The sequence below is a fragment of the Vigna umbellata genome, chromosome 8, assembly GCF_029865625.1.
Source record: "Vigna umbellata cultivar VRB3 chromosome 8, Vumbellata_1.0, whole genome shotgun sequence".
In the NCBI taxonomy this organism is placed as follows: Eukaryota; Viridiplantae; Streptophyta; class Magnoliopsida; order Fabales; family Fabaceae; genus Vigna; species Vigna umbellata.
The window spans coordinates 33,695,054-33,707,723 of NC_142172.1; the positions used below are offsets into that span (position 1 = coordinate 33,695,054).

Genomic DNA, 12,670 nt, shown 5'->3' on the forward strand with positions numbered 1-12,670 from the left:
CATTAACAGAAAAATGGAAACCTGGAATGATTAAACCTAATTAATCAATAACATCATGTTTCAAAAAATTTAAATATATTATTTTTATGTTCGCTTCCTTTTTACTTTTAAAGGATGAATTTATTATTTAATTTAACTCTCATAGAAAAAGTTTAAAACTAAAAAATAAACTATCATAATATATTTGAATATTAAGAGATTCAATTATTAATAAAATATTTAATAATCTAGTCATAATTAAAATAGAATTATAAAAACAATATATAATAAATTTTTTTCTATATATTAAAAAAATTTACTATACAAAACTTGTATACTTATGAGTAAAAATTTAAGAAATCAAAATTGTAATATTAAGGGACAATTTTGTTTTCTTCTAAATGAAACACAACATTTTATAAATGAAAATAAAAATAATAAATATGATTTTAATATTTTTTTCAGAAAAAGAAATGTGAAAGAGTGAAAGATGAAGAAAAGAAATAAATAAATCAAGAAACAAATAGAGAAAAAAAGTAAGAAAATATCTTAATGATTTTTTATTTTTATTATACTTAATTGTATGTTTTATTATTTATTAACATAAATAACATATTTGATAAAAAAATAAAATAATTATCTAATTTAATTTTCATAAGCCCTCACCATACATATACAAAATTTTTAGAATCATTGTATCATATATAGCCTTTAAGAAGATCCGCCCTGGTTATGAGATGTTAATATTTATATTTCTTACTTAAACAAAAAAATTATTCAAATGATGAATAATGTGACATCCCAAAATATATAACAATGTATATATGTAGAATGCATCAATTATAATAATAGAAAGCAATTAAGAGTACACAAAAGATAGGATTAAGGAGTACAGTTATCCAAGTCTGGCTGGAAAACTTTAAACTTAAGTACAAGTTCATAATTCTCCAAAATACAAGACTAATGAAATTTTAAAGGGACCTAAAAAGTTTCCCGAAATGACGGATCATGATAAAATGAAGTCTAGAAGTCTTTCAAAATAAAAAGCTATTTAACATAAGAGCTGGTAGAAATCCTAAGCACTAGGTGCTGGGTCTTCCTCAACTTCCAAAGCTTGCTCCAAAGGTACATCATCACCTACTGCTCACATCCAAAGGATTGGATGATCATCGCAAGGGGGAAAGCAAACACATGCAACACATACAAATGCAAGGGTGAGCTAGGTCTCAAACAATCATACAATTCATTTTCAACCAATCTAGCATTTACCAGAATATCCATACACATAAGTCATCATAAACATAAGCATTTATTTCATAAAACTCATCAAGACCAGCATCCTATCATGTTAAGACTCTAGACACGTCCGGACATAGAATGTATGTAGAGCTGGGGCGGGTTGTGCACTTGTGATGGCCTCTACTGCTTTGCAAAGCCATTGCCGAGGGGTTCCACCCGACCATACACAAGGCTAATCCGTTACCGCGGAATAGACCTCCAGTGATAGCGTCTACCCTAGGACCTCCCACTACTCCCACCACACGCGTCAATCCTCTCTAAGTGAGAATGAAAGACCGTTGGAGTGTTAGGGATAACCCCCCATATGGAAGCCTCTTACATTCATTCAATACACTAACTGATCTCACCGAGAGATCTAAATTTCCGATTCAATCCAACCATTTTAAATCTCATAATATTCTTTTGGATCAACAATGTACATCATAAACCACTTATAACATACACTTTCAACCAATCTGGATCACATGAAGATGCATTCATAAATCGTAACCGAAATATTTAATTAACAAAGCTTACTGGAATGAGAGAAAGCATAAAGGAAAATATCACCACTGGACGAACACTGTTTGGACGAGCGTCCAAAACCTTGAACGGACACTGTTTGGACGAACGTCCTAACCCCTTGGGCGAACCCCATTTGGACGAACACTTCAATATCAAGCCTCATGACCGAACGCTAACACTTGCTACATGAGGGTATAAGACCGAACGCTATTATCACTAACACATGATCCAGACCGAACGCTAACATCACTAGGACGAACGCTAACATCCCTAACACGTTCCAATGGACGAACGCTGTTAAAGCAAGCGTTCCATGGACGAACGCTGTGAGATCAAACACTAGGCCGAACGTCACCAATATGGACGCTCGCTACTACCTATGGACGCTCGCTATTAATTCCAACCCCTGACCGAACGCTAATAAAACCTTCAACTGACCAACGCTACTAAACCTTCAACTGACCGAACGCTACTAAACCAGCGAATGAACGAACGCTACTAACCAACACCTGAGCGATCGTTACTAAACCATAACTTGAGCGATCGTTACTTAAACCAATGACCGAACGCCATTAATATCATCCCTAAGACCGAACGCTCCCTAGACAAGGACGAACGTTAAGTCAAGCCCACATTTGACCGAACGTCACTCAGCGCATGGCATGACCGAGCGTTCAACTCCGACATGGACGAACGCTCAATTTGCACATTCTGCAGAATTTAATTCTGCAGAATTCTCAGAACTCTGCAGAATGGTAACAAAACCTCCCTTGACCATTTCTAACCACTTTTCTCAACTTCTTAGACTCTTAATTCTCGTTTTAGACTTAATTAAACTTATCCAAATGATTCTAAACATTTCTACTACCATTTTTAAGTGATTAAAGTTCACTTTCAGCTCCAAAACACTAATTTCAACAACTTAGGGACCCAAATTCGATTCCACTACTTGGAACCTGTTTTCAACTACTGTTATGCTTCTAACAAGTCACAATGGACTTGTCTAGGCTGCCCAAACAGTCCAGGAACACTGCAGCCTTCATTTACTCAAAATCCCTACCTCACTTCCTCTAAAATGACCAAAAAGTGACCCTAAGACACTTGATTTTCCTTCCTATCAACACCACAACAAATTTTACACACCAAAACAGTTCCAACATACATAATTCATCACTCAAAATCATCCCAAACAGTTCATATCCATCAATCACCACATTCACGTAGCACTCACACTTTCATACATGCATTTCAAGTTAGCAAAATTAAAAATTATGCTTCCAACAACATACCAATTTGAAAATCACCATGTAATCACGTCATACAATAAAATCAAAAAGAGAACTAGCTCCCCTTACCTGGTGGGTTGCTCAACACAGTTCAGAGATGCTCTAACAGTACCCCCTACACCGTGCGAAACTGTACAGAACCTATAAATCACCAAATAGGTGCTAGACTTTAGCTCTTTGAGTCGGAATAAACCAAGAATGAAAGACAAACTCACACAGGGCACAAGAAATCAGAAAATGGTACAACCTAGGACAAGAACAGTGAAGGGAAAGAGGGAAAATCTACTTACCCGCTGGAACGCAAAACCAATCGGATGGTTTCGTAGCTCTTGACTCCAGGAACAAGAAAACACCACCAAATTAGGATTCAATCGGTGGAAATGGCTGGAAACCTAGAGAGAAGTCAGAGCACTTGAGTTAGGGCAAGGTTTCTGTTCTAGAGAGAGAGGAATCTGTGAAATGAAATCTGACTTGCAAGGAAAGAGCCCCTCCCAAGGTTCAAGTGTCCTTGGGTCAATGGGCCTGGCTTGTCAAATTAGGGCCCAATGACTTTATAAAATCTTCAGACCATTACAAATAATGAAAAAAAACTGACTAATTTTAATATATTATTGTTCAAGTAATTTATTCTCATTAAAATGATTGAGTTTTTATCTAAGAGATATCGTGTATATATTTTAATACAAGATCTAATATAAATTGTTATATTTATTTGTCTATCTTTATATGATAAATATGTTAACATTTAAATTTATACTTGTGTAAAAGTTGAACTGTTCATATATTTATCTGGGTACCCCTATTTCCAAATATACACATAACCCTAAATAAAACTGGTTAAAAATAAATAAAAATTCCCGAGGTGGATTTACATCCACTCTAACTCTACCTATAATTACGACTCAATTATTATTGTCACTTTCTTGGTAAACAAGTTGATGTTGGAAGGGAAATAAAATTTATTTTAATTAGGTTCGCATCTAGTTTAAGATATTCCCACGCCTTGTCCCTTTGGTAATCAACATGCCGTGTGGACTCTATTTTTTACGACAAATTATACTTCTTCATCAATTTATAAAAATTACACAAAAAAAAAACTACTAAGAGAAAAACATGTGATACAATATAATCAATATGACAAAAAAATATAATTTGTTGTTAGAAATTTTCTTTTCATAAGAATATTATATAATTCTATTTTAATTCCTCAAGGCACCCCTAAATACTTGCGTATTGGAATTGTCCCCTAAACTTGCTCGTAACTCGATAACGCCCCCAATCTTATACTATCAAAATACTACACGCACGAAACACACGAGTTCAGCAAGGTAATGTCCAATTTGCCCCTCACACTCATCCACCAATAATTTGCTTCCAAGCATTCAATTACCAACCAAACCGTCCTTCCCATCCACCAACCAAACCCCTTCGTTTGCCTCGGCAAAATAAATGTAAATATAATAAATAAATATAATTAATAATAAATAATATTTTATAACTGTTATTATGAGTTGAAAAAAAAAGGAGAAAAGAAGAGACGCAGGGGTGGATGGTAATTTGGAGCGAAGTTGAAGTTTGAAAGCATAAGAAAGGGACGTAACGGGGATTTTGGAAAATGTCGTGGGAGCGAAGTGGCAATAGTGAAATAAGAGTTGAGATTAGCACCAAGCAGAAGCGGAGTAGCGCTGAGTCTAAACTCGAAACGGGAGAGAGAGAGAGATACGGAGAGAGAGAAGAGGAACCGTCTTCGTTAAGGTCAAATTTCCTCAACCACCAACTAACACGTATCGCCGGAGTTCTCCGCCGCCGCGCACGGCGAATCCCGACGCCTCTCAATTTATGCTATATTCGATCGCCTGCGTTCCGCGACTCTCGTCGACGGAATTCCCGGTGACTCACCGGTGGCCCGTAGAAAACAGTTTATCTCCTTATTATGAAGAATCAGACCAAGGACAACGGTGGAAGCAAGAGCAGCAATGGATTCGTTCCTTCTTCCTTCAAGTTCATATCGTCTTGCATTAAGACGGCGTCCTCCGGCGTACGTTCCGCCGGTGCCTCCGTCGCTGCCTCCTTATCCGGGGAAGGACACGACCGCAGAGACCAGGTAGCATTTTTGCGTGAGTGCTACTCTTCGAAACTTGTCAGTTGGCGTTGCCTTCTGAAATTGCGATTTGTGAATGCTGTTGAAAACTGACAAGTCAAACATGCTTGCGTTTTGAACTTTGTTCATTGAGGAAAATTTAGTGCGGCAAAAACTTGCCTATGCTGGGTTGTCTTTATAGAGATGCTCTTTTTTGGTTGAGACACTGTCTCCAATCTCAGGAATGAACTGTTTATTGCTATTTCATGTGTTTTGTCTATAACATTGGTGTTACATTTATTCTGGATTATTGAATGAAGCTAAGAGCGTAACCCACATGGCTATTTCTATGCAATTCCATTTCCAATAGTTTTCTTTTCTTTTTGTCCTTTGTTTTTGTACGAAGAGGCATTGAATATTCTGATTAACAATAGCGATTTCTTTAACTCCAAAAAAATTGAAGAGATGTTTTTTTTTTCATGATTGCTGAACATGATTAATCTGAGACTGGTTTGTTCGATGGTAATGGAGTGGTTAAACAACTTCTAACGGGCCTTGTAATTGCGGATAGGGTTAAACTGGGATATAGAATAGGAATTATGTATGTGCTAGTTATTAGAAGCATTCACTGTGTTCTGGCACTATCGAGTAATTTACGGATCCCAATTGTAGTAATGGAATTATAGTTTGATCAACACTGCCATGTGGCAAACTTCGCAATTGCTCTCCGGCTGTAAACTTTTTACTTATGGATGGAATCAGAAATATTTACCTCTTTATTTGTGGAACAGGTGCTTTGGGCTTGCTTTGACAGGCTAGAACTAAGTCCGTCTTCTTTCAAGCATGTCCTCTTACTTGGTTATTCCAATGGCTTTCAAGTTCTTGACGTGGAAGATGCCTCTAGTGTCAGGGAACTTGTGTCTAGACGTGATGATCCAGTTTCCTTTTTACAGATGCAGCCTGTCCCTGCAAAATCAGAAGGTTGTGAAGGATTTGGAGCATCCCACCCTTTACTGTTGGTTGTTGCATGTGATAAATCAAAGATCCCCGGTAAAATGCTAAATGTAAGAGATGGCCATAATGAAGCTCAAGCGGAAAATATTGTTAGCTCAGCTACAGCAGTTCGGTTTTACTCATTAAGGTCCCATACCTACGTTCACGCTCTGAGATTTCGTTCAACTGTATACATGGTTAGGTGCAGTCCTCGAATGGTGGCGGTTGGTCTAGCTACACAAGTATGGTTTTTGACTAAGTACTTTCAATTTGTTTGTAGCACTTTCATTGTTAGTTCTGAAAAAATACATGTTACTTTGTTGAGGAAGTTTAGTATATTATTGTTTTAGATTATGGGCAGGTCTTATCAATTTCCTTGAACATAATGTAACTTTGCAGGTTAATTATAGATTATCCTGTCACCTAATGGATCAATTATGTATACTATTTATAATTTCATCGTAATACAGCAACCTAGTTTGCTATTGCCATAGGTAAAATCTGCCTAATTTGTTTCCTTCATTTATACGTTGCTCGCAGATATATTGTTTTGACGCTCTTACACTTGAGAATAAATTCAGTGTTCTCACTTACCCCGTACCTCAGTTGGGAGGACAAGGAATGATTGGGGTTAATGTTGGCTACGGTCCTATGGCTGTAGGTCCCCGGTGGTTAGCTTATGCCTCAAACAGCCCATTGTTGTCAAATACTGGTCGCCTGAGTCCTCAGAGTCTTACTCCTCCTGCTGGCAGCCCATCTACATCACCCAGCAGTGGAAACCTCGTAGCTCGATATGCCATGGAATCTAGCAAGCATTTGGCAGCAGGGCTGATCAATCTTAGTGATATGGGATACAAAACATTGTCTAAATATTATCAAGATCTAATACCTGATGGATCTAGCTCTCCTGTATCATCAAGCTCAAGTTGGAAAGTTAGTCGATTTGCATCAAATTCTACAGAAACAGATACAGCTGGGATGGTGAGTAATCTATTTTCTGACAACTTAACACGTTATAGTATGATTTTATTTTGCAATGTTCTGGACCCTGACTAGATATTTTCTTTCTTAAAGTAATATTGGCATCTGTATTACAATTTGCATGAGATCATCTATTGGTTCAGCTTAGCCATAGAAGAAGAATTTTATAAGGTAGTTAATAGCCCTGAGTATTTTGCCGTAGTCTTTTCTCATTCCTCGCCCTTCTTTTAATCATTGTTTTATGTCAGTTGAAACAGGAAAGTAACCATTCTATATACTTGTTGACTAGTATTTCTCATCCATTGCAGGTTGTTGTCAAGGATTTTGTTTCTAGAGCTATTGTGGCACAATTTAGGGCTCATACTAGTCCAATATCTGCATTATGTTTTGACCCAAGTGGGACACTTTTGGTTACAGCCTCAATTCATGGCAACAACATTAATATATTTCGAATTATGCCATCCTGCTCAAAAAGTGGATCAGGTTCTCAAAGCAGTGATTGGAGCTATTCACATGTGCACCTTTACAAGCTCCACCGTGGCATGACATCTGCTGTATGCTTATATTCTCACTGTTTCTTTAATGCCTTTTGTGTTTAGAGCCCAAATTTGATAAACTGTTAGTATAAAGCTTTTTATACTATCTTCTAATGATGTGTTGACACATTATTGAAAGAGTTACATTTTTTAGGTACAAAATTCTTCACTAATTTGGCATTATATGTTTGGATGAGAGTGTAAATAGCAGAATATCAAAATTAAATCCTTATGTTTATTTGCTTGAGAAGGGCTTTACTTAGTTGTGCAAATTATACAGGTAATACAAGATATTTGCTTTAGCCATAACAGTCACTGGGTGGCCATCATTTCCTCCAAGGGAACTTGTCATATTTTTGTTCTTGCTCCTTTTGGTGGTGAGACAGTTCTTAAGATGCACGATCAAGACACAGATGGGCCTGCTCTTTTGCCAGTTTTTCCTCTACCATGGTGGTTCACTCCACATTTCACAGTAAATCAGCAGCAATTGAGCCTAACACCCCCACCTCCTGTTGTTCTTTCGGTGGTTAGCAGAATAAAGAATAGTAATGCCGGATGGCTCAATACAGTTAGTAGTGCGGCATCTTCTGCAGCAGGGAAAGTTCCAATTCCATCTGGTGCTGTTTCTGCTGTCTTTCACAGTTCCATTCCTCATGTTTCACAGAATGCATACTCAAAAATTCAGGCTATGGAGCACTTATTAGTTTATACCCTTCTGGTCATTTAATTCAATATAAACTACTACCACCATTGGTGTCAGAGTCAAGTGAAACTACTTCAAGAACAGCCCTAGTTCCATTAGCACAGATACAAGAAGAAGATTTGCGTGTGAAGGTTGAACCTGTTCAGTGGTGGGATGTCTGTAGGAGATATGATTGGCCAGAAAAAGAGGTGTGTGTATTGGGGAATACTGTTGGTGGACTGGAAGCTGAAGAAATGATTTTGGATAATTCAGATTATGAAGTTAATAGAATCGGGAGCAATAATTCTATAAAACTTAATAATCAATGTCATTTCTCAAACGCAGAGGTACATGTAAGCTCGGGGCGGATACCAATTTGGCAGGAGTCCGAGGTAATCATTTGATTTCTGTGCTGAACACAACATTATTTTTTCTTTCATATAAACTATTTCTTGCTCAATTTTTTAGGTCTCTCTCTTTGTGATGAGTCCTTTGAAAGCTGGAGTGCCAGATTTGTATGAGCTTAGTACTAGGGGGGAAATTGAAATAGAGAATATTCAAGCTAATGAGATTGAAATAAAACAGAAAGATCTGTTGCCCATCTTCGATCATTTCCACAGAATTCAGTCTACTTGGGGTGACAGGTAAAATTACTTATCTGCCGTATTGTAGTTGGTCCACTCGGTACTATGTCTTACGGAGATTTACCACTCAGAAAATTTCCATTCTAGATGCATTCAATTTAAATCAGGCTCTCAGATTTTCTGCACTAATGAATATATTTGAGTCTCCTGAGTTGTCAAAGATTAAATTGTAAGTTACAATTAGCGCCTGGCTTTGTTCTCTGCTGCTATGCATTTCCTTCATGCTTGCAGTTTCTTGCTGAGTTTTTGTTTTAATTTTCCTTCTTTGTCGCTATAGCTTTGTGATAGATACTGAATCAGAATTAAACAATAAAACTGTCTTACTTTCAGAACTTTTAGGATCTACTTCACCCATTGCCCTCTTATTTATAGGCAACATGCGTTATTTATTTAACCAACTAAGCTAACTGGCTACTGGGTATCTATCATTGCTAGGGGTGAGGAAATAATTCATTTCTCCATTATCCATCCACAAGTAAATCCATCCATTAAAAAATATAAAAAATGGACTGGATCAGATTCATCAATTTTTTTTATTTCAAAATCCAATGAATCCTCATCAATAATTGATGGATACAAATTAATCCAACCAATATTTTTTCATAATTATATATTTCTCAAATTTACTTTTTCAAAAGCTCTCAAATATATTATTGAAGTCAAATATATTATTGACTTCGAAGAGTCAAATGCAACACTTTTCTTTAAAACCAACCCTTTTTTTAGTGTTTTGGACCTGGCTCATAAGTCAAAAGATTGACCCAGATTCTGTAATTCCAATCTGGACCTTCCACCCTTGTTTCATATGCCACTCTTTTTGTACTCGCAATTCAAAGGTTCATCTACCTCTAATAAAAATCTGCAGCGGTTCTTGCAGTGAGTTCGTTGATCAGCGTGCGTAACTTACTCTTTACGATGACTGATGCGGTTTTGCTGTGGTAGTGTGTTCCCCTTCATCCCCGCCTCTTTTTCTTTCTTCAGTTCTTCTTCTTTTGTTGTTCTTGATTATTTTCTTGGTTGAAAAACACAGCCATTGTACAGCTTATCCTTTCAATGCAAATGCAGCATGCCACAATATCTTCTCCTCACTTACTCCAATGGTTCTAAGCTATAGATTTAGTTTCAGTACCACCACCAATAAGCTTCCCTCCCATCAAATATTGACATCATTTTCATGAACAATTCCCACAAAAGTCAAAGATCGGAGATCGCGTACTATTTGATAGAACGTAATCAGAATTACATAAAGAAAACTGTCTGACTTACAGAACCTCCGTGGTCTGCATCTCCTGACGCTCTTACAAATGACAGGATGATCTCTCTTCCCTCCCCTCTTATTTTCTGGCCGCATACCTTATTTATTTAACCAACTAATAAACCTAATGGGTACCTATCACTATGCTTATTTTTATTTTAAAGTTCTATGTGGAGATGTTTTAAAGTCATGGGAGTTTGAAATCTCATATTTGTGACATGCTGCTATTTATGTTAATTTTCCTACTCATTTTCCTTTTGTTTTTAAATAGTTTATATATGAATGTTTTTATAGTGATATTTTGGGGAATACTGTTTTATTTGTCATTTGTTTGGATTTAATTTTAGAGTGTTTCTTCATCTTTATTTTACTTTTGTCTGAAATTTGCAAACATCTGTGCAACCGTCCATGCATATGCTAACTAAATCCACAATTTTTGCCAGAGGTATTATTATGGGACGGTGCTCTAGCTCTTCGTCTGATTCCCATGGAACTGAGGAGAAGTTGTCAGAAGAAGCTGCAATTTTCAATTCAAAATTGACGGTACCTGGTCAAGCTGTCAAGACGTTTGTTGGTAAGAGAAGCATTACAACGTGAAATCTTCTGTTATATTTTTTAGTGAACTATATAGTTGTCTGACTTGTCAAGATTTTTTTCTTCAAATAACTTGTCTAATAGTAAGATTAATTTCAAGAACAGAGAGGTGGCTGAGTTGGCATCACCTCTTTTAAGCCACAAAAGTCTAAACTGTTGACGCAAGTTATGTTTCAACAGGTGCCTCAAGTTTTGACAATGCTATAACTGCAAAGGTTAAATCATCAAATCATGATAAAGCCAATGACAGTTTCAATTCAAGTTCTAGTGGCTGTGAATTGAATATGAATGTTATTTGTGAGGAGTCAATACGTGACTCACCAGACTTTGATCAATTTTTTCAAGAAGGTTATTGTAAAGCATCAGTTGATTGTCATGAATCAACAGAAGTCATAACAGAAGTGGATTGTAGCAGTCCCTGTGGCAGGGAAAAATCTGATGAAGATGGTGATAATGATGACATGCTTGGTGATGTATTTGACTTCTCTGAAGAAGGTATGAATCTGAAGCAGGCTAATTTTGATTTCAATGATATTCAGCTTATCGATAGCTGCTCAGTTTGTGCACGTAGTTTTTGTGGCACTTAAAAGATGTGTATAAAAAGAAAACTAGATATTGAGAATGCTTTAGTCATCTTGTTGGTTTGGTTTTTATTTTTCTTAAAACTACAAAATGTTTGTGTTGCAGGTTGACGATTACTAATTTTATGCTTGCCTCCCTCTGAACTGCTGTAAATTGGTCCTGTAAAGGAGAAATTAATTGACAAATGCAGGTGATTTCCTTGCAACAACCTAAATGCTACTGACCATTGATTCAAGGAATTTGTTGTTTTTCCCTTTCAATATTCCTTCCCAGTCCAATGATTCTTCTCACCTTCTAATTTCATGTAAATGATGTAATTGAAATTCAGAACTACAAATTATTTGTGTGGGTTCTGGGTGGGTTCTGTGCGTGTATTATATTTTTTTCTTCATAGTTCATTGCTTTGGAGGCAAAGCGAACAGGCCAAAGAGAGGGGGAGAGCAGATAGTTTGATTGTTTTACCCTGCTCTCTTGTGTTTCGTTTATGCTGGGTATTTATATTTTTCGTCACAGTCTTTGCTTAATTCAAGAGATTCATTTGTCCATTGCAAAATAGTTTCTTGATCTTGAAAAGTATCACTCCAGCATAACGCCACATACTGTTATATTCTTCTCTTTTTAATAAAGAGCAGACATATGACTAGTATATTAGTCCCATTTCTATCCTGTTATTTCTTAACCAGAAAGTGATTATAGCCCAAAATGATTCTTAAATGCACTGAAATACGAGATAAATGTTGTAAAATTTAGTAAATGCGTTGCAATTTTATTTATTATAGAAAATGTCATTAATCTTAATTTTTGTCTATTTTAATTCATATAAATTAGTTATTTTTTAGTATTATCTTAATCTTCATATAACATTTAAATATTTCGTACACTTATTACAAATAATGTAAAAACAACAAAAGATGACATAAATTGAAATATGAAAAGAGTAAGATACATTACATGACTAAGTGGTTATTTAAGTTTTCCAACCTAATCACCTCGTTAAGAAGAAAATTGGAATATCCTTCATCCTTATCTTACGTAAAGAGAAAGTATATGTCTTTTTTTTTTACTTTATTTTAATATTTATTCAACAATTTTTCGCCTATAAATAAATGGTCATTTCTTATGTCTTTTACAAGCTTCGAAGTTAATGATAATTAAAATTTATGAGATTTTCAAGTCTTGAAAGTTTGGTATTTTTAACTTATTATCTTATCTTGAACAGATTTTCTAAAAGGGGAAACAATCTCACACTTGTTCT

The 12,670-nt window shown here is 36.0% G+C and overlaps 1 protein-coding gene and 1 long non-coding RNA gene across 2 annotated transcripts; one reads left to right on the forward strand and one right to left on the reverse strand.

The window, feature by feature from the left end:
- Positions 1-1,030: 1,030 nt before the first annotated feature.
- On the reverse strand, positions 1,031-3,515 carry LOC148194541 (uncharacterized). The gene is made up of 3 exons (XR_015781463.1): positions 3,359-3,515; positions 3,138-3,209; positions 1,031-1,119 (listed from the first exon to the last, which is right to left on the reverse strand). It is a non-coding gene; the product is annotated as an uncharacterized LOC148194541 (long non-coding RNA).
- A 1,183-nt stretch (positions 3,516-4,698) lies between these two features.
- On the forward strand, positions 4,699-11,960 carry LOC124826952 (autophagy-related protein 18h). Its single transcript, XM_047299926.2, is given in 10 exon segments — positions 4,699-5,172; positions 5,940-6,383; positions 6,682-7,122; positions 7,431-7,676; positions 7,939-8,365; positions 8,368-8,732; positions 8,809-8,984; positions 10,683-10,813; positions 11,014-11,328; positions 11,521-11,960. Coding segments are annotated over 10 exon segments (2,721 nt in total). The 5' UTR covers positions 4,699-5,001; the 3' UTR covers positions 11,526-11,960.
- The last annotated feature ends 710 nt before the right edge of the window (positions 11,961-12,670 follow it).